Genomic DNA, 22041 nt, shown 5'->3' on the forward strand with positions numbered 1-22041 from the left:
GGTTGTTATTCTACACACACACACACACACACACACACACACACACACACACACACACACACACACACACACACACACACACACACACACCTCCTTCATGCTGTTGAACAAAAGAATCCAATTTTGTATCGTGATACGTCTGGAACCCTACATTTTACTTTTCAAAATATAGAATATATATCATACTAGAGTATAGAAAATATAGAATCGGTACAATCACTTTTCAACTCTCCAGAGTACTTCTTCAGTATAGTAGTTTTTTTCTCTATATATTTTTTTTAAAGATTTGTCGGTATACAATTTGAAAACTTGAAAAGAAGTCTTGAAAACCAATCGAGTGGACCCTCAAACAAGAGCGGGCGTTAAAACGTCGACACGCCCGATGCCTCCGTGGGCTGGATGTTACAATAAATACGTAGACGTATGCTTTCAGACGTACAGTTTTGCATAAAGGTTTCATCACAAAGCGGTAGTAAGTGGAGGGAGGGTGTGGACGGAGTGGCTTAAGAGAACTACACAAACTTATCACAGGTTATATTGAACCAGAACGACTGTTTATAACATTCTATTAAGACTAAACTTCATTGGAAAAGATCTAAAGATTTCATTTTTGAACAAGACAAGAAAAAAGCAATAGCAAATCGAACTATTAATAACTAGGTTATGCATAGCGAGTAACTGTTTCTAGTAATAAGGGAAGAGCGTTCTCCGGCCCTCCAGACATTTTTTTTTCTAGTTTTCCTGACTTTTTGATTTTTTTTATTTATTTTTTTTAAATATGGTCATTTTGATATATCGGTACAAAGCACAAATGTACTAAAAGTTCTCTCAGTGCAGTGGACTACTGGAAGAGCTTCTCCACTAGTCGCTTTGTTCCCTTTTGCTCAGAAACGCCCCCCCTCCCTGTACCAGAATCACGCAAATACACAGACAATGAAACAAATAAATACATAAATACACAGATAAATTAAGTGGTTCATAAATACATAATAAATAGAAATAAATAGAAAAAATAAATAGTGGAACAAAAATAGATCAGTAAATCCAAACACACTTATATTCAAAGCTTTTTGTTCGGTTTCTTTTTTTTGCCGCGGCAGGAACGTAAAGTTAATCCAAACCTTTTCTTCTTTTTTTTTTTTTCTCCACAAGCAACATGACGACAATTGAACAGTTTCCTCACAAAGTTTTTCTAAGTAACTGAACCACCACTTCATAATAAGTTGCCATATGAAAAAGACAAGCTCCAACTAAAGAACAGTGACAACTCAGATAATACAGTAGATATTGTAAAACAAATGTTGACTATGTATATATAGATATATATATATTTATATTGAGAGAGAGATAGATCATCTATTTGTACAGAGCAAAGAAAGACACAGTAGTCATAGATCGCCTTTTCAGGAAACAAATATCTCGACTAAAGGAACTAGCTAATCATCGTTAAGTTTGGACAAAAGCTTCACGATCAGCAAGTAACGCAAAAGCCAGCAAGCCCCCCCAAACAAAACCCAAAGCAAAAGAAATAAATAAAATTTGTTCAGTGACTTTTTTTTCATATATATATATATATATATATATATATGTAATTTTTTCTCCTACCCAAATGAGTTGATCTGGTTTCTCTGCAACGAAATAGTCTCGCAAGACTATTTGAGCGCCAACAATAGACAAATAAGCCCAATTCAATGCCAACAGAGTAAATGTTTTTTTTTTTTGTTTGTTTGTTTTTTTGAAACAACACATAGAACAACCAACTCGGATAGTTAAGATATGTGAATAATGTAGTATAGCACCTACTGTTGATCGCTAAAAGGAAGTTTGCACACAAATGCAGAGCAAAGAGAAACAATATCATGAAGAGTATGCTTTTCCGAATGGATTGATGTGCACATATGTAGTTACTGATACCCCATATGGACTGTTGACGATAACAGGAAAAGAAGCAGACAAAGGGTCTCCTTGCTTTGGGCTCTGGACGATAAGGATGGTTACCCTCTCCCTTTCCCTTGTGGGTATTGAATAATTAAGCACTAGTACGTACATGTGTGAAAAATTACCAAAATCACCTGCCTTGGTTTCCTTTTTCACAAAACCTTCCATCTAGAAAATCGCTGCCGCCACCGTGGCTTCCCAGCGCTGAGCCTAGAAAGTACCATTGGCAGAACGACAAGACAAGGTGGTGCCCCCCTCCCCCCTCCCAGTTAGCCAGTCAAAATATTTTTCTCTTTTTTCAAATCCAGATTCTTGTAAAAATTTCTCAATAATTCTTATTTTAATTATCATTTATAAAAATAGATTCTTCTTTCTATTTATTTTTTTATGTTTTTTTTTTTCGAAACGCATTTTTTTTCCCAAGCAAAGAGATCTTCTCTTTGGCAACAGTGTTATTTTTTTTTCTTTTTTCTTAAATTACTGAATGTGTCATCAGGAACGCTAACCCATCCCCCACCCGCACCCCATCTCCCTGTGAGGAAAAGACATTATGTTTTGTTTGCGATACAAAACAAAAACAACATTAGAAAGTCTTTTTTTTTTCCTTTTTTTTCTACTACGTCAGAATCGGTGGGAGTGTGAAATCCCATCTAGAATCATTTAAGGGGATCTTTGAATACAACTACAAATGAATGAATGGTTCACCAATTGTTAAAAAAGAGCCCCCTCCCTTAAAGTGACTGGGAGGTTCACAGGATACTAACGACAGTGGGTTCCGGATACACAAAAGAAAAGCTAATCCTGAATCGAGACAGTGGTCTAAAAAGGATATTCTCTTCACTAAAATTGAGGGGCCGGAGGGGGGTGGGGGGTAGGTTTGCTACTGTTTACATAGAAGAGAAAACTCATTTGAGCAACCAGAACAAAACAGAAAGCATATACAACAGAAGCCTACATTTTCTCAGGGACTTCCCAAAACGCATGAACATTTTCATCATTTTTTTTTTTGAATACTTAGGCAACATTGGCTTATAGGTCCAAAGTTATGATATAAGCCATTTCTAGTTCAATTGGGTTGGATGGTTGCTTCATGTTCCAGTGGAGGGTTGTGGTAGGGGTGGTGACTGGAGGGGCAGAAGGGAGAGGTGGAGCTGGGGGAATGGTGAAGATCTGAGGAGGGGCTGGGGTGATTTTGGAGCGCGACAGAGCTGCATCTGCTTCTACCTGGTTCGAGTTCAGGACTTGTGGGTCTTGTTAGTCTTGAAGGAGACTTGCAGGACGCGGTCACCCAACCTGTAACCGTTGAGACTGGCGATGGCCATGGCCGCCTCGTCGTAATTTGTCATGGTGACGAAGCCGAAACCTTTGCACTTGTTGGTGTTGAAGTCACGGATCACCTTGACGTTGTTGACGGCACCGAAGGGCCCGAAGAGCTGCCAAAGCACGCTCTCGTCCGAATCTGGGGACAGGTTGTAGACGAAGATGCACCAACCGGTGCCGGTGTGCCCGGGGATGTTCATGCCCACCAGGCTGGTCATGCTGTCGATGGTGATGGGCGAAAACCTGAGAGGACAAGCGTGGAAGAGAAAGACATCGGATTGAATAGAAGTGAAAGGGAATGCTAATAATAGACCCGCACTTTGTGGACAAGTATTGGGAAACTACACACACAAAAGGGCTAAGTGGCAACAGCTTGCAGATTTTTCTACAGGATGTTGCAAGAACATTTGCGAGGTCCCCGAGAGACCAGCCGCCCTCTCGTTATTGTAATCAGACAGACTACAGATTCAGAATGAGATTCTTCCATCCCATTAGACATATTTGGATGCATTGCGGGATCACTAATGTCTAGAAGAAGATCCCCCAGGACATCCGCCGTCGCATCCTGAGCAAACCCAGACAATGTAGGGAGTGCAGACAGGCACGTGGAGAGCATACATGCGACTTTCGCCACTTGGATTTTCTGAATGATTTGGGATTCGATCTTCAATTGGTGGTCTTCTCTCTTAGGTTATTTTGCTATGAATGATTTCAAACGTTTAAATGCAAGCGCAGACAAATGCATTTTTTTTTTTTTTGGTGGGTAAAATGATTTTTAAAATTTCTGGTTTCACGCATATTTGTGGTTCCGCACTCGTGGAATTGCATATTCACAGAATTGCGTTTTCTTTTACCCACTTTAAAACTATATACATATATTATTTAATCGTATTTACACCCCCCCCCCCCCGCATTTTGGGGGGAAAATAAATATTCAATGTTGATCAGCGTGCTTGTAAGAATTTGAGGGAAACCATGAAAAATGATTTTTTTCAATACATTTCAGTGGGTGGCAATTATAAGACGGATTTTCTCTGTTGGCGGGCCGGTCCGTTTCCTATCCCTTCTTATTTTTGTCGCTATGCAGAATATCCCGTCGACCCAGCTGATTGTGACAATATTGATGAAGCCGTTTTATTTATTTTACCTGTATTTATTTGGCTAAGGCAATTGAGAACAGATTATCATTCGCCAGGCCGACCTAGTAAAAAAGTCAACAGACAGAGTAAAACTGGGCAAAAGGCTTTGTGAGAAAAAAGCGTGATAGCAAGGCTTCCTCCTCGAATCTGAGGACCTGATCACTGACGAGTTTCACGACATCATCCCTCTTGGAACTTTTCCTTGTATGAAAGCAATAAATGAATGATTATGGCACTCGTCACTTTCTACAAGAGCACCTTTAGTTCCAATACACATTACACAGGAGTTGTTTGAGTTTGCTGGGTGAAAGCAAAGCCGTGATAGGTCGTTCGCAAGTAGGCGTGGCTTTATTCCTGTCTAAAATGGCGCTTGCCGGCTTTTGCGTTTGAACTCGTCATTTTCGACTGGAATATTTCTTCATCGGGAGCTGTGATGCGTGGTTGACTTTGGCACGTGCACAGGCGTGCTCTTAAATCTTTCATTCGCTTTATTGTAAAAGGCCTCCTGTCAGGAATTACCACATATCTGCCCAAGAAGATGCAAATGAGGGTTTTTCTCTTGGCGCCCTTGAGTAGCTCCTTCAAGAGCTAAATTTGCAGAAAGTTGTTGAATTAAAAGCATTGCTAGAAATTCATCACAGATCACGCACCGGGCTACTAAATCTCTTCTCATTGGCCTTGTAATCTTCTCCTTCTTCCTGCGATGCAAGAAGATTTGAATCCTCAGTTGACTTCACTTAATTGCCTTTCCGCTCAAAGGAAAGGAAAAAGAGGGAAAGAAAGGGCCCATTTTCAACTCAAAAGTAAATGAGATAAAGAGGTTCATTTCTTATGCCACCTCTCTTCAAGAAACAACTATAGGCATTATTGGGCATGGTTTAATTGAGATTTCCGCCTTGCTGCAGCTGTTCTGGGAAGGCTGCTTTCTTGGGCAAAGGGAGGGAGCGAGAGAGCAAAATGCAAAGTGGAAGCACTTTACAGCCCAGTGGCATTAAGGTACAAAGCGTATTCCTCCCACTCGTCCAAGAGTCTGCAGGGTGTTCTCTGTTCTGTACTATTGCAGGGCTTATGGCACTGATCGATTGCGCTGCTTGCTGCTCATGCCCCCCCGCCCTTATTCTTATCTCGCCAGTGACTATATATGGCCCGCAATCACTACGACCTTCCGACATGACTTTTGATGGTGCACAGTCTGATCCTGGCCAATGTGAGGGCTTGGGACGATTGAATCATTGACTCTATGGTCTTACTGCAATCATTTGTCTTCATCGATTAAGCACCGCGGGGTTTCAGAAAAAGAGATTGTACTGTACTTGACGATACGCATCAATCTGTGGGTGAAACCGATTGTAGTGAGTGGCCAAGTGTGATTTTTTTTTTTCTCAAGATTTGACATTGAAAAAAACAGTTTTTTTTTTTTTTTTTCAAAGATCAACTACATTTGGGTCTTTAAATTTGGGTTACTTTCTGGGACTTCCCGTCGCATTGTGTGCCTCTCTGAGTGCGTTCGGGCATAGATATGAATCTGGGAATGAACCCTAACCGATATTATAGACGAGAATGTCGGTTGCATAGCAACAGTGTCAGCTGACCACATTGTTTCGTCTTTAGAAAAGCCAACTACTTGCAGATGACATGCTCTGCAATCAGCATGCTTGATTCAGATGAGGGACAGGCATAACAGTTGATCACTTGATGAGCTGATTTTGTGGCATTGATTGTTGATTAATCGTGTCTTGAATCTATTGAGGCAAAATTGATAACCCTACTTGGCTGGAACCAGAAGATTAACTCTTGATTCAATCTGATCCGAGTTTGCAGTCTGAAGAAGTACAACATGACGCCACTTGGACACGTTGCTATCAGCGCTATCACTATACATAGTTGATTATTAGTGATATTTCTATTTCATTGCTCAATAAGATAAGTTGTCTCCGAATGGAGTCCCAAGTGCCTGCAGCATGCAAGATGCTGCTGTCAGCACATCACAACAATGGCTACTACGCGCCGGGTTACGTAACACCTACTGTATGGTAGCAACAAAGCAAAGAAAAATGAGGTATGGAGGCAAAAAGGAGGAAATTTGAGCAGCGCAGAGCAAAGCCGGAGCCATCTGCAGTGAAACATTTCCTGTTTCCAGCAAGGATCCAGGTTCATCCAGCCTCATCGCTTGTACTCGTTAAGCTTGCTCGGATCACAGCAACTGCTCCCAAAAGACATGCAGCCAATGTGTACATTTGGCTTCAAAAATACGTGCTGCATCAAACAATATCACTGTATGCATTTGTGTCAGAGGTCCCCCCCCCCCCCCCAACAAAATGTAAGCATTCATGTCATATGTTGTTTCCAGGCTAGGATGCAGCGACAAGGCTAGAGAACCTGAATCCCGAAGAAATAAACAACAACACCTAGAAATCAAGAAGTCGAGAACAAATCCATTCTGTACACAAACAACCCAAAAAACAATCCAAACAACACCAGCACTTGTCATAATAAAAAGAAAGCAAATCCATCACCACTGAAAACAAAGACAAATTGTTTTCTGCTTTTTTTTTTAGTGCTGGTTAGGGCATTTGAAAAACACTCAAGCTCACGAGTAAAACACAATCAAACCAAAAACAACAGAAAATGCAATCCACCTTGAAAATTTGTTCAACATAAATTGACAACAAAAACTATACGAAAATAAACCACATGAAAAGGATACTGGAAAAAAAATAACTGAGTCAACATGGACATCTGGCATTGGGTGAAGTTTTAATTACCTCTTTACGCCATAGGCCATATTAAGCAAATTGTCCAGCCTGTAAAGAGAAGGAGGGTTCTGGGGTTAATGGTGGGCAGATGGTTGACTTACTCAATGGAACTAATGTAGAGTCCCTGTCGGAACTGCGTGATCCTTCTCACTCAACAACACACACACGACCCCATCTCGAATTAGCACCTGACACTGAGGAGCCCCCACCAGAAGAAGCTAGCATTGGTTCATGATGCTCCGGTCCCCTCACTATAGCACAGCACTCGCTACTACCACTGTATGTTTTCAACACATGATTACCCGAAGTGAAAGCGCTTTAGTATCAGCGTACACCAACAAGTCAGGGTTGTCGCAACAAACGCTAATGCCGGGAGAAGTAGAGCGTAGCTTAGCACCGGGTTAGCGGGAACGGCTAAGCTAGCTCTAGTGCTCAAACAGGAAGGGTTTGTGTGGATTTCTTTGGTGCCACCACGTTAACGGAGTTCTGTCAGTTTAATAACACTGGCATTTTGAATGATGGTGAGTGAGAGATGATAATGATTTTAACCAACAAAAAAACACAAGTGAATGTGTCATGAACATCAAGCGCAGGACTCACCAACCTTTTTGAAACCGAGAGCTCCTTCTTTGGGTACTAATTAATGCGAAGGCTTACCGGTTTGATACACATGTTTAAAATAATACATTTTGCTCAGATTACCTTTATATATTATTGTTAATAATGAGTGAGATGCTGATCATGTTAATGATTATTCACAATGATCAAAAATGATTTCGCAAAGTCTGAAACAAATATCACTATGCACTACTTTATTTCTGTACATTTCTGCCAATGGTTACATTTTCAAATGATCACTTCTAAAACATTCCGAGGAAATCACAATGTCTCATCACAGGGGTGCTATTTTTAGAACAGGCCCATGGGCGATACATGAGGTCCTTCTGGGTAACCTTGATTCGTGACCCATGGTATGTTGTCTTTGTGGCAGACGTTGAAATATTATAACATAGTGTTCGACCAGATCGTCATGGGGGATAGGGACTGGGCCTTGTCACATATTGTGAAAATTTGCCAGTCACTAATGCCCATGCAAAACTTTTTTAATATTGCCTACAGATGCCAAAAGATTGCAGCAAACACACACTTGTCAATCTGACAATATTATGGTTTGACTAACTGAAGATCCTATCCTCAATCCAGCGTGGTTCCTTGCCCCTAAAATGCCACAAGAAACCGGCAAGCAATATTTTTATATTATTTGCCCAACAAAAATAGGTGAATTTCGAAACGTGAACGTGCGGGGCTTCACAGTATTTTTAGAGCGCTGTGCTAAAAGCTTTGCGGTGAGGCAGTTTGTGTGCCTATTTATGTGTCCCTCAAGAGACCATCAGCGTGTGCGCGCGTGTGTGTGAGTGAGAGGGATTAAGAAACCTGCGGGCTGTGTAAAATGGTGGCCCTCTTGGATGGATGCAGTCTGCTTGATGACTCAATGACCTTCATTCCTCACTTGCTCCCAGCCTGTCTCATGTCTTATTAACTCCTAGAGCCTAATGGACAGGGGCCACGGCTTATTGAGCAACAGCTGGCTGGAGACGCTTCGTTCCTCTTGAAAACACTATAAACTTAACCTGGCGACAAGGGTCCATCTACTCTAGTGTAGTGGTGGCACACTCATTACCTCTTCCAAGGACATTATGTTGTCATTCCCAATTGAATGATGAAAAAGCTTTCAAAAAAAAAAACTACTTAGAATATTTTGGAGGGGAAGACCAGATTTGTGTTGATGTTTGGTCAAGATTTGGAATAGCGGAAGCTAGCGAGGCTAACCGCTATTCCCATCGTATTTTTGTAAACTTTGATCTGCAAATTAGTCGGTGAGATGCCAAAAACGTGATTCGCGATTAGCCGAGTACGATTATTAAAGTCGACTCGTCGACTGATCAATTCATCTCAAAAATATTGTGATATTCATTTGATTTACTTTACCCATTTCATAATTCATATTGTTAGCCACTTAAAACACTTGAATGCAGCTCATTAGCAGTAATTAGCAAATGAAGTAAGGGAATGAATGTCGGTAAACGAGGAAATTGGCGGGAACGCACAGAGAAAGAGCTCTGGGCCAAAAGCAAGAAGACATCTGCTGGCCGCTGGGCCACCGCGCCACCACAAAACAACCTGCTGCTAACGCTCTCTCACCAACACACACAACCAAATTAACAGTCATGCGTACTCACCATGCAAATGCTCAGCAGCTTTTTTTTTTTTTTTTTTACTGCCTCTCAAACGCAAACAAACAATGGCACCTTTGTTTGCTCTCTCAATACGGCATTAAAGGAAGAATAGGTGCATTTTTTCCTTTTCTTTTTGAAACAAAAATGTTTTCAGCTATAATTGGTTCCTGCCTTGGATATAATAAGGGTAATTTGCTAATTAGCGCTATTTGTTAAGGGCCAAAAATCGGAAACGAGCTGGGCTGCAGGGCTTGCTGTATTATGCTGAAGTCGATTATGTCGGCTGCGTGGAGGGGGACCATGCCGACACTTTGTACTGCACTTTGACTTGGCTTGTAGCAAAGCCATCGCATTATGTGGCCAGTGACAAACAAATATACAACACAGCGGAACATCTGAAGTTGTACATTTGAGAACAAGGGCCCAAAAATATGCTATTAAAATGCCACAAAAGCCAAGCGTTGTTCATGAATGAATCATCTCAGCACATCTGTTCAACTAAAGCTGCTGTTTCTTTAGATTTTGTGTGTGTGTGTGTGTGTGTGTGTGTGTGTGTGTGTGTGTGTGTGTGTGTGTGTGTGTGTGTGTGTGTGTGTGTGTGTGTGATTTCCCCCTATGCCCACAGATCGGTACCAGCAAAGGTCGGGGAAAAAATGTCATTATAACACGATAAACGAAAACGGTATTTATTGTGACTTAGGAACGTAGCCGCGAGTCCTACGTACGACATAGCTAATAATTCAACAATAACTTGAAAAGAATGTGGTGCATACCGGAAACTTTTAAAATAAACCACAGTTAAGAGAATTTGCAAGACAATTCTGAATGCTCACCACTGTTACTTTGAAGCATAAAATGTTTGACCCCCGAAAAGATATTTTATTGTATCGATTTGACAAAAATAGTTAGCAAAGTCTGGTGCATTGCAGAACGCATTGCACTCGGGATAGAGGTTCTTCTGGATAGTTTTTTTTCTTTTTCTATTTTTTTTTTTTAGCTAATGGTCTGATAAAATATTGACACATTCAAAAATTTTTTGGACAGCCTGTGTGTACATTTAGACAGCTCAAAGTACTTTTGCCATATAAGAAACGCGAAGGCGCCTATTCGCAACGTTGTCCTCACGAGCACTGCGTCAGAAAAAGCAAAATATCCCCACTTTAAAGCGGTTTCCAACTTCCAGAGTGTCGCGTGGTGAGGTGGGGAGCGCAGGGACGCAGCGAAGAAGTGTCCTGTGGTTGTGATTTGTGACGAGAAGCGACACTCTCCTGCCGAGCCTGTAAATTGGCTTGGCGTATCACAGACACACAGCCACGCTACATCGCTCAGGTGTCACACCGGGAAAGCGGCGCGGCAAGAAAAAAAAATACCTTCCTGCCGCCGACTTTGACGGAGAATCAACAGCACAACCGGCTTAGTGTTATTGAAAAAGAGAGGAATTTGTGAGGGTGTATTTTGTGACAATCCCAAAACATTCCAAGTCGTCTTGGATGATGGAATGCATCATCTTTTGTTTTGCGTGCATGTGCGCGCGGTGAGATGAAACGGAGCCTCTCCGAATTTTAATACTTGCAGGTGTGTATTACACCACATTCAAATGATGCACAAACAGTGAGTGACGGGAAAATGAAGTGGTACGTACGGTGTCAAGACGTTTATTATGTGATATAAAATGACAGAGATGACTGCCCCGGGGCAGGAATGCATTTCTACTTTTCATTTGTTTTCAAGGAACTTTCCACACCAAATAAGAAAATCCCCGAGAAGTCGTACATTTCTAACCTTGCCAAGAAGATTATGCTTTTGTTGCAGTTGGTTTGCTTGTTAGCAGGATTATGCAAAACTTATTCAACCCATTTCAACTCAATGTTGTGGAGAGAGAAGCATTGCATCTCGGAGCATACCTGAGTTTTAGAACTTTAAGAGTATTTCTTCACATTTTTTTTTTTTTTTTTTTTTACACGTTAGTTCCTACTGCCCAATTTCCAAACTTTGTGAAGGTATAAAATTTGGCGTTGACCCAAATTTTGAACTGTTTCACCATGGCGAAGATGAGCACCTGTCCTCAGCTATTCACTGAAAATCTTACTTATTCGTGATTTTTTTTTTTTTTTAAATGCTCTACCTGTAATGCCAGAAAACAGTGCCAAAGCCAATCCGAATAGAAAAGAAGTCATTTGTGTCAAGGGAGAACGTTGAAGTGATACAATTCGACTGAGAGACGAGTGTCTTTGTATGGTGGGAAGGAGCTAAGTTTAGCCTGGGTTGTAAATGGAAGTGACGGAGAGTGTTCGCCGCACATTCGGTGCATTCCCCCCCCCAAATCAAATCTGGAGGCTATTTTAAGGATTGTGTTGTAAAAATCAAATCAAAGTAAGATTATATGTTGGGGCAAACTATTAATGTCGGCACTTGTAAACATTTGGGGGGGCGGGGGGGGCCGTCAATTATTCACATCCAACGCCCTTCAGACAGCATAAGCGAACTACCAGAGACAACTGACGACCATGCGTGGAAGTAGAAAGACATTTTGCTTTTATGAGGCAAGTCTCAAAGTCCTTGGAATGACGAAGGTAATATTTTGAGCAGATGACTGACAATAAAGTTGTATTTTCACTCAACCAAGTCGGTCGGATGTGGGATGTTTTTATGAAAAACGTTGCTGTAAAACAGTATTTTTCCCCCCTGTGAAATTGTTTTACCTTTTTATTGCACAGCAACGATCTATGCGGATAAAGTGTTTTTTACGGCCATGGGAGCAAATTTTATTTTTTTCTCACCACTAACCGCTTGAAGAAACAAATGCATTTTTGCCCAGGGATGCAGGAGAGTGCTGGCAAAATGGCAGCGCGATGAAATCAAGGGAAACACAAACGTGAATGACCGAACTCCACAATCTCACATGAAAAGTTCCTCTTCATCGGGTGCAAAGTTGACACCGGTTCTTCTTCTAAAGGCCACACGGTCACTTGGATAAACGTTCACACATAAAATGTTACATGATGGCAGAGTCAGAGGCCGTGCGACGGCGAGTGCTCAATGCTTTGAATGGCGATGGAAGGAGGAAGAGGAGTCTGTCTTTGAAGAGGGGAGAGCTAAATATTATTTGTTTTTTTTGGGGGGGGGTGGGGCGGGCTTATGATCAAAATAGAGAGGTTGATCGACTGTGTTTCATTATCGAAGCAGGCCCGATAAAAAACTGATGTGAAGGAGTTGGGGCTGTTCATCAGCAGGCATTAATGGGCGCATTATCAGCTGAGCGTGCAAAACATGTTTTATCTGAGTTTCGACTTGCGGATTTTGCAAGTGATGTTGCAAATTTATAGTGAAATGGATCCAAGCTTGAGGCACTCCTGCGTGTTTGCTGTGTGGACTCACCACCTGTTGCTTTCAGCAAAGGGGGTCTGTGTTGTTCATACCAAAATACAAGATTGGCAATTAGTCGACTTCAAGCTGGAACTGTCATTACGGAGTGGGGAAAGCCAATAAGTCGACTTGTCGGTTCAACCCCTTATACGGAATGTTATGATTCTGCTGAGAAGACAGCGCATTTTAGCTCGGTTCACTGATAAACTACCTACCTAGCTAAGTCCTCCTTTCTGGAGGATGATGACAAGCAAACCATGATGATTCTGGGGATTGCACGTTCGCATTGATGCCATAGTGACTTGACCAGTCGACATAAAACACCTTAATGCAGCTATAGATCAAAACAGTGTGGAATGAAGTGCATTTATGCGGGAAATGCGCTCACTTTATTTGTTCTGCCGCTATGCCAGAAGTAACAGCTAATAAATGGTAATGTATGCTCAGTTTCAGTACTTCCCATCTTAACACACGAACCTGATGGTTCCCGACTTTATAGGCAAACGACACTGTACTCGTTGTTATTAATAGTTTTTAATAAGCTTATTAGTTTTGTGTGTTTGGTTTAGCCTTGTAATCATTTGACATGAACAACTTAGCTAGGACCACAAAAAAAAAAAACAAAAAAAAAACACGCACACAATGGGTCAAGTTTACAAATAAACACCTTGGGAGCAGTGAAATTGAACTATTGTGATTCAAAACTCAAAAATGTGTCATAAACGAGTCCGTTTGTGACTTCCGCACAGCTAAAATACAAAAATGATACCAATTCAATCCCCCCCCCCGAAAGTGACCCATGAAACTGCCATTCTTAGCTGGCCCCCCTACAAGGCCTCCATGTCCAAGCCCAGGTACTCACCTGAACCTCTGAGCCTGGTGGTGGAGGGGCCCGGGGTATCGGCGGTTGGGAGACTGGTAGAGTTGCGACAGGAGGGCCTGGCTGGTCTTCTGGCTGGGGTTGTTGGCGAACTTGACCGTGATGGGCTCAGCCGCGCCCGATGGCTTCTGTCCGTTGAGGCCTTTGATGGCCTCCTCAGCCTCTATCCTCTTATCAAAGCGGATGAAGCCCACACCCCGGGAGCCGCCTGTGGGGCCAGCAGATCACAAACAAACAAGGGCCCCTTTTACTTCACAAGGTTTGCACGTAGTGGATACATCACATTCTATTTGGCCAAGCCGACTGTATACTTGAACAGAAAAACATCATCACGGTAGGATATGAAAAGCTATTTGTTATGAATCATTGATATATTCGATTGTATCTTGTGATTTACGTACAGTATGCCGATGCTTACATAATGGGAAGAGACTGCAAGGAGAAAAATAACAACATCATACTTTTCAATGACTGTCTGAATGCGTGCCTCTTAAACCTGAGATACTGCACGCTGGATCCACATATTGTCACAGATTATGATGGCAACAAGCACATACAATACCTCCGCAAAGAAAAAAAAAATGTCATTGTGTCAACGGAGAGTGTGTTCCAGGCTCAAATATGGCTTCAGGCTTACTTCAGTAAACCGCCCGCACGTGCACGTGCACGCACGCGCACCCGCGCACACAGAGAATCTTCAAACACTGTTGTGACATTTGACTTCCTTCCTTGGCGATTTGTTCTGTTATATAAAATATTTAGAGCCACTGTAACTGGGCGGTCTTTTGTTTGCGCCTGTGGAAGTGTACACAAAATGACTAATTCATTAGGTACTAATTAGATCTAACACACGACAACGGCATCAACAAATCTGACTTTACCAAATGACTAACGCTCCCCTTTGATTGACACAATCAAAAGTATTCACCCTGTGTTTATTCTTATTTCTGTAACTGTCGGTGCTTTACAACTACGACAAACAGCTCATACAGATAATACCGGTCACCAATATCTTAACACTTCTCTGATAATCTCAATCAAAACCAAGCATTATACTGTAATCTCTGATCTCATTAGGTTGTGTACCTAACGAGTTGTCCAATGAGTGCATATAGTACACGTTTGTTGGAATGCGTGTGTGTGTGTGTGTGTGTGTGTGCGTGTGTGTGTGTGTGTGTGTGTGTGTTTAGATGCATTGCTATCTACTAATGGATGCTGCGCCTTGTTTTAATGAGGCTGTCTCAATGGCCCAAAGGGTGCTGGCTCAGTGACAGCAACACGGTGCCAAGGAGACTATTTACATAAGAGTGTATGTGCACTGCACACAGGCATGTCTGTGTGACGGCGAGCGCATCAAGGCAAGGTTGTGAGGTAGAAGGGCGGCGCGGGGGGGATTTTTGCTTTTGAGCATCGCTGTGTGCAGTCTCTCTTTCTCACACACAAAAGGCATACCTTATTGTTGTTCCACATTTTTGGACAAGGCATCCCTCTCTCCATTTCTCTCTCTCTCTCTCTCTCTCTGTTTCGCTTTTTCTTAAATATTTTAGTTTGTCTTGGCTTCCTCTCACACTGCTCGCTCTCTGGAATTCTCACCCCGAACGCCTCGCTTGGCCTTTTCTTGTCTGCCTCTCTCCAGGACACGGACACTACAAGGTTATTTACTTTCCAGGCAAGCTTCACTAAAAAAGGAATTCTTTTAAAAGCATCACATAGCTTGATGCTGAAGTACTGGATGTTAACTTTGGATAGAAGTTCATTTTAGGTGAAATATTGTTTTTTGTGAGTATTTTGAAGAAGGTGGATAACAGTGACAAATGACATGACTACTAATCGATTATGAAATTAATCAAGAACTATTTTATTGATAGAGTAATCGTTTAGAGCCACTGTTCGTAAAATTGTCCAAAATACTCTGATTTCAGCCTCTTCATCTGAATCAGGATTGTTGGCGCTAGGGAAACATCTAAAACAGGTTAGTTCCCGAGCAGTGGACTTGGAGACCCCTGCTGTCGTCCTTCATGAAAGTAGAATGATTATATTTTGTGTTGAATCAAAATAAGACATTTGCAAACATGTGATTTTACTTTGGAAAACAATGGCCGAGCCATTCAGTAATTGAATCAGTTTCAAAATGGTTGCTGATTACAACATCAATCGCTCTCATGTGATGTGGCTTTATGGTTGTTGAATGATTTTTATTTTTTATCACAAGCAATCCCAAATAAACAAAAATTGGTGATCTGGGGAAAAATTGTTTCGTCATACATTTCAATGCAAAATACAGTTTTATCCGATTAAATCAATCAATTGATTAGAAAGAGATTAAACAAATTGAAAAATATTTAACATTGACACTTTTCAAATCTACTTTCAAGAATAGCTTTTTGAGACAGCTTTGCGTTATTTAAAAGGCTATGTAATACTTATAATGGGATGTATTTAAAAACAAATAATCTGTCATCACAAAATGAAATGAAAACACATTTGGAGGCTGTCAACAACATGCTGTCGCAACAGGTGGCACAATACCCATGACCGTCAATTCACTTTAACCAGCTGCAAATCAAATCAAAGGGCAATCATGTGTTTCAGACGAAAGTAAAATGGAGTGACTGTGACTCCCCAATAATCACAAACAAACGCGTGCACACACATACACAAAACCGGTCCTCAAAAATAAGCCTTACCGCACACTATTTGATGTCGTACAAATGAGTCAAGCAAATGGTTCATTCCACCTGGTCTGGGTTTTCCAAATAGTGTGGATGTAAAACCCCCGCAAAATCTATCCAGCAATCCATTTTCTACAAAGAGCTGCAGCCTCTCCCAGCTGACTTGCGGTGAAGGGCCGACGACACCCTAGACTAGTCACCAGCCTATCGCAGGGCACATTTAGAGGCAAACTATCATTCCCCACCATCACTCGGTGGGAAGTGAATCCACATAGCCGACGAAGAAGTCAGGCAAGTAAACAGAATGACTAACCCCGCAAAATATATTTGAATATATTTAAAAAAGCGCTTATGTTGATGTGACCTACATTTTTACAAATAATTTAGTCGTCTAGGTAGACTTTTTCCACATCGGAAACGAGCAGCATTGCTTAAGCTAAAGCATGACCCAATTAAGATTTCTTATTAGAAATTTCGCGCTGCTATGAAAACACATTTTAGTTTTAATACGGTGTTGGTTGAAAAAACCCTTCACCAATTAGCTGGTATGTGTCCACTCACTCGCCTCAGACAAAGTTTGGAAAATTTATATCTTCCTGAGCTACCGGTTGATTGTATTGACCTCCATTCAGTCATTCCATCCCCCAGCTCCAGTTCTGTGTCCCCTGATGATTTTTCAGTTTTTCCTCTTCTTGACTTACTTTTGTTCCAGCACACAAGCGACACATTTTAATTGACTTGTCGCAAGCAGAAAAATAAAAATGCAATTGGGATTCAAACAGGGCAGACCAACATTTTTCCTGCATGACCTCTGCCGATGATGTTATGTTCTTAAGTCAGTTTGTCAACAGGAACTAAAACTAAAACTTCCAAGTGTATTATTTATTTATTTATTGTATTTACAAGACGGTTGGTTGAGTGCTATAGAGTGGGTCAACCTCCCAAAAAAGTCCCATACTAAATGTTGCTTTTCTGCCTCTCCGGTCTTCCAGCAGGTCTGTGTGACAGCTTTGAAACACTGTTTGAGATGGGTGTATTTACTAAAACAATGGCTAATCTAGATGAATAGAAATAAGAGCTGGCAATAAATGCAGGGATATCAATCACCAATTGTAAGAGTGACAACAGTGGTACATTGCGATGCCTGATCTGGTTTACGCATTTTCGAAAAACAAGCTGTCGATTCGCCATTTTTTAAAATTTTTTACTATATCTTGCTAGTGCAAATTTGAGATGCGGGCGTTCTATGCAGGCAGATATAATAATATTTTTCAAAAAGAGACTTCAAGCTGTTAAATTCCGCTCTCAGCTGAAGGTTACTGTCAAAGTAAACATAAAAAAGAGAGACCGACATGTTTTGTACATGTACATGAATTTTATAATCACCGTATGACTTCTGCTACCTTGATGTAAATATACAAGAGGAAACGTCAAAAGAACAGGAACAATTGGCATCAACTGAGATCTGAGATTCATTAATTTCATGACCACGGTGGCAGCTCAAAATATTCGGATCACATGTCAAGTGATTCAATCAGCCGCAGCAATATTATTCAATTTTCGAAAAGGATAAATATATTCCTGTGAGGAGTTATAATTTCTGTCTATACCGTATGTGTTGCACCACCATTTGAGTTCAGGTATCTGTTCCTTCAACAGTCATGATGGCACATACAAAAACAATACTATTTGTTTGATTGTCAATGGCATTTTACATTGTTTGCGGTCAGCTAAGCAGACTTTATTAAGGCAAAAGGTGGTTTTGTTGAAAATAAAGAACGTGTCATTCTCTTTGTTTATATTTAGGTTGACAGTCAACATGCAGAACTGCTCACTATCTGGCACACTGCTGCTCGTTGTGAAGTGAGTTGAGCTCACAGCCACCATTCTGCTCTCATAAACTCAAATTTTTGCTCGAATGTCAAAGCAGAAAGCAACCGAACGACGGCTTGTATCGGGAAAAACTCGGAAGTCGGGACACTCGGTACTCAAGGGACGACTGGATAGAAATAGTACCTCCAACTAAATTCTCACACCTAATTTCTATCTATTTAAAACAAAACAAAACAAAAAAAAAAACAGAATAACCAGAAGTCGGTATGCTTTAGACACAAGTTATCCACACCAAAAATGTATCGAGTTGTTTTCACGAACACATTTTTAAAAATCAATATTAATTTTGGTAGACCTTGCCGTGCCGAAATGTTTAAACACTACCACAGAGATACAATGGAGAAATGAATAAAATGAGCAGCGAGTCTCTGGTGTCCACCCTAATGACTGTCCTTTCAACTAGCCCCAGAAGCCTTGGCTACTTATCACCCACCTGACAGCCATAGAGCCAACATTAGAGCACAATGTACTTACTTTAGCTACTGCAATCTGTCTCTTTCTTACCGCGCTCTCGCTTCTTCTCGTCCTCCATTTTGCTTTTTTTTTTTTTTTTTTTTTTTAAACTCTACCTCTCCTCCACGGTAATCAGCAGAGGCTTATGTAACTCCCGCTACCTGTGCTTATCTCTCTCTAACACACACTGACAGGCGCATTGCCTGCCTTACTAATAACACGCTAGCTCAATCTGGGGAGGGAGAAACAGAAGGAGGAAGGTTGGAGGACAGAAGCCAGCGTTTGAGGTGGAGATGGGCGAGGCAGGGGTGGAGGTGGGGTGGGGTGGGGAGAGAACCAGGAGGGAAACGAGCAGTATGGAGGGAAATGGCAAAAGGAGAGAAGGTGATGGAGAACGTTGGGAGGTGACATTAAAAGGATAATGATAAAAGGACACTGTACTATTTCTGCTGGCTGTGACCCAAACAAATCTACTCTCTCTCTCTAAAACCCAGAATAACGCTGGTCTACAGCAAATTTTAATCAGAGATAGCTTTACACATCCCGAAACATATTTTTGATGCAGATTTTTTTTTTAAATGTCAATAGTTTTTATTTTTTGTGAGCACATCAGGTTTCTGAGCTGTAATACCGGTAATTTGTATTGAAATGTCATTTATATTCAGCACAAAAACCAGCACAAAATATTAATCGGGAAAAGTTTACTTGCATCTCTGATTGAAACATTTTGGAAAAAAAAAACTGTTGACCAGTGTAATTTTCCAAAACAGTGACCGATCACATGCACCCACACTGGTGCGTACATACAAAAGATGGCAACGCTCCGTTGAGGTTTTTATTCTTTTTTTTCTAAACCAATTTTGCCGGTATGCAGAATTGATTTATCTGATGAAGCATTTAATTTATGTTGCAGTCTCCCAAATTTTTCTACTTTGAAACTATAACGTTTTCCTGCCTAAACGGCTGCTGAGGAAATCAAACTGGGAGGTAAAAGCCAAAGCTAAACATGAGGCTTTTAAATAACATGAGGGACTACGTGTTTTTCCATATGCTCAGTCATTCGTCTGAGTTTATGCGAAGACGCACGTCCCCTCAATTTATTTATTTATTTTGAAAAGCGACTTTATGCTGTTTATTGTCATTCCCAGGTGAGGTTTATTGTCTAACTAAACAATTTTATCTTGTAGAGTTGAAACAACCGGATAGCTTAGCCTTTATGAAGTTCATTTAGCTTCATGCTAACAAACAAAGCACGAGCGCACATCCGGCTCATCCAAAATCATTGATGACAGCCTTTTTTTAAAGTTAAAATAAAATTTTTTTTTTTTTTTTTTTTTTTTTTACAGTACGGCAGAGGTGTCAAACTCATTTTTGTCGCGGGCCACATTGTAGTTATGGTTTCCCTTGGAGGGCCCTTATGAATTTTGGGAAACCATATAAATGTTTAATCCCCTCCACATATTACATACAGAACGCATAACAAATTAATGAATAACTAGATTAATGAATAACTAGTTTTAAAAACAGAAGTCAAGAATAATGACTGTTAATGTGGATTACATATGACAATTTGAAATTTTAGTTCAGACTTTAGCAAGCATCATGGAACTTGACATGCTTGATTTGCTTTCGCGGGCCACATAAAATGATGTGGCGGGCCAGATTTGGCCCCCGGGCCTTGACTTTGACACCTGTGCAGTACAGTATGATTCTGTGCAATCAGCAGATTTGGTACACTTCTATAAGGAACCGGGCCCCAATCCTTTTTTGCACCACGGACAGGTCTCAAAGTCAAATGTTGACGGACGGTCGCTCGCCTCACTGTGTTCAGCCCCACACGTTTGGCCGCTTGCGCCGTAGTTTCTCGTTCGACGCATGCTCAAAGCTAGGCTGAACTGAACTGAGAAAGGAACGAATCAGTTCCTTTCAGCATGTTCACTCAAAAGATGTGTTTGTTTTGCGGATGGCGGTGACACAACACTACCCGAGAGACTTCTTTCTACCTCTGTGCTCCACACACACACACACACACACACGCACACGCACACGCACACGCACACACACACACACACACACACACACACACACGCACACAAAGAAAATACAAAATGCTTGGTACACAAATGTGCAGTGACCCACTTGAAGCTGGTGTGCTTTTAATATTTTCAGTTCACATCACTTATGTGGACCCAAAAAAAAAAAAAACCTTTGAAAAGAAATGAAACGTTCATAATTTGTTGCAATGAATTTGAAAACATGGTGAGTTGTCAAGCACTTCAAAAATGACTCAAATTTTTTTGAACATGTGACATGTGATAACCTGGATAGAGGCGTCACATGCTGATGATGTGTGCGCAAATGCTTCTTGCGTTGATCCTGAAAGGGTTATGTTGTATCGTTTAGCAGCAACTAAATAAGTCTCAATAAAGCTATCCTCCTCGTCCTCCTGTCCCTTCTCTGGAAACATGGATCTTCGATCGTCAACAAATGCTAGCAATAGGTTGCTGGTACAAATAGCTGTGTTTAAAATGATCAGCAGACCGTCAAGATGACACGCTCATAATAAACGTCATGTTCATGATTAGCGGCCAATATGAATGTGTGTATTCGCCAGAAAAATACAATAAATCAATATAGAGGTGTATATTACAGTTTTTTAAATTCGATTTTGCCAGCTAAATTAATCCCTTGAAGCAACGGATCTTTGAACAGTGGAGCAAGACATGTAGACAGATTATATAAAAATACACCTTCCTGTGTGGAGTTTGCATGCTTTGCCTATGCTTGTCTGAATTTTCTCCAGGTGCACCTGTTTTGTCCCACATGACCAAAAATATGTGGTAGGTTGAATGAAGACTCTAAAATTGTCCCTGGGTGGGATTGTGAGCACGAATGGTCGTTCGTCTTTGTGTGCCCTGCGATTGATTGGCTGGCCACCAGTTCAGGGTGTCCCCTGCCTACTGCCCAAAGACAGCTGGGATGGGGTCCAGCTTGCCCGCGACCCTTGTGAGGTTATGTGGTTTAGAAAATGGATGGATTGATGAACCCAGAGCTAATTAGGTTTCCATCAAATCTCTTGTTCATGCGATCAATAAAAGGTAACGTCAAGACCAGCTCAACCTTGAATCAAATTTGGCTTGTGTATGCTTTCAAACCAGTGTGCGGTTCTTTAATTAGACCGAGTGAGGTGGGGGTGGGCGGGGGGAAGGGGGGGAAGCAATGTCCTTGTTTTAAAGTAACATTAGAGTGCCGAGCTACAGATGGCATTTGAAAAAGTAGCCAGTGAAGAGAAGCGCAGACTTTGAAGAGTGGAGGTGCCCTGTGCTTTAGCCTCTGTCAGAGCGAAGCTTCAACCATCTGTCTGCTTGCATGAGCGTTCCACCACAG

The 22041-nt window shown here is 41.3% G+C and overlaps 1 protein-coding gene across 9 annotated transcripts in view; it reads right to left on the reverse strand.

Annotated features, from left to right (window-relative positions):
* Positions 1 to 767: 767 nt before the first annotated feature.
* The window catches only part of elavl4 (ELAV like neuron-specific RNA binding protein 4), a 91390-nt gene continuing 70116 nt past the window's right edge, over positions 768 to 22041 (reverse strand). For 6 of the 9 annotated variants that reach the window (XM_019896550.1, XM_019896554.1, XM_019896557.1 and 3 more), the window contains 3 exons: positions 13619 to 13853; positions 7163 to 7201; positions 768 to 3501 (listed from right to left, as the gene is read on the reverse strand). In XM_019896550.1, coding sequence (XP_019752109.1) covers positions 3174 to 3501; positions 7163 to 7201; positions 13619 to 13853 — 602 coding nt within the window. In that variant the 3' untranslated portion in view covers positions 768 to 3173. The remainder of the gene's footprint in view (positions 3502 to 7162; positions 7202 to 13618; positions 13854 to 22041) is intronic. The other 3 variants (XM_019896551.1, XM_019896553.1, XM_019896552.1) reach the window with 3 other exon arrangements.

This window comes from Hippocampus comes, unplaced genomic scaffold (genome assembly GCF_001891065.2).
Source record: "Hippocampus comes isolate QL1 unplaced genomic scaffold, H_comes_QL1_v1.1 scaffold22, whole genome shotgun sequence".
Taxonomy (NCBI): domain Eukaryota; kingdom Metazoa; phylum Chordata; class Actinopteri; order Syngnathiformes; family Syngnathidae; genus Hippocampus; species Hippocampus comes.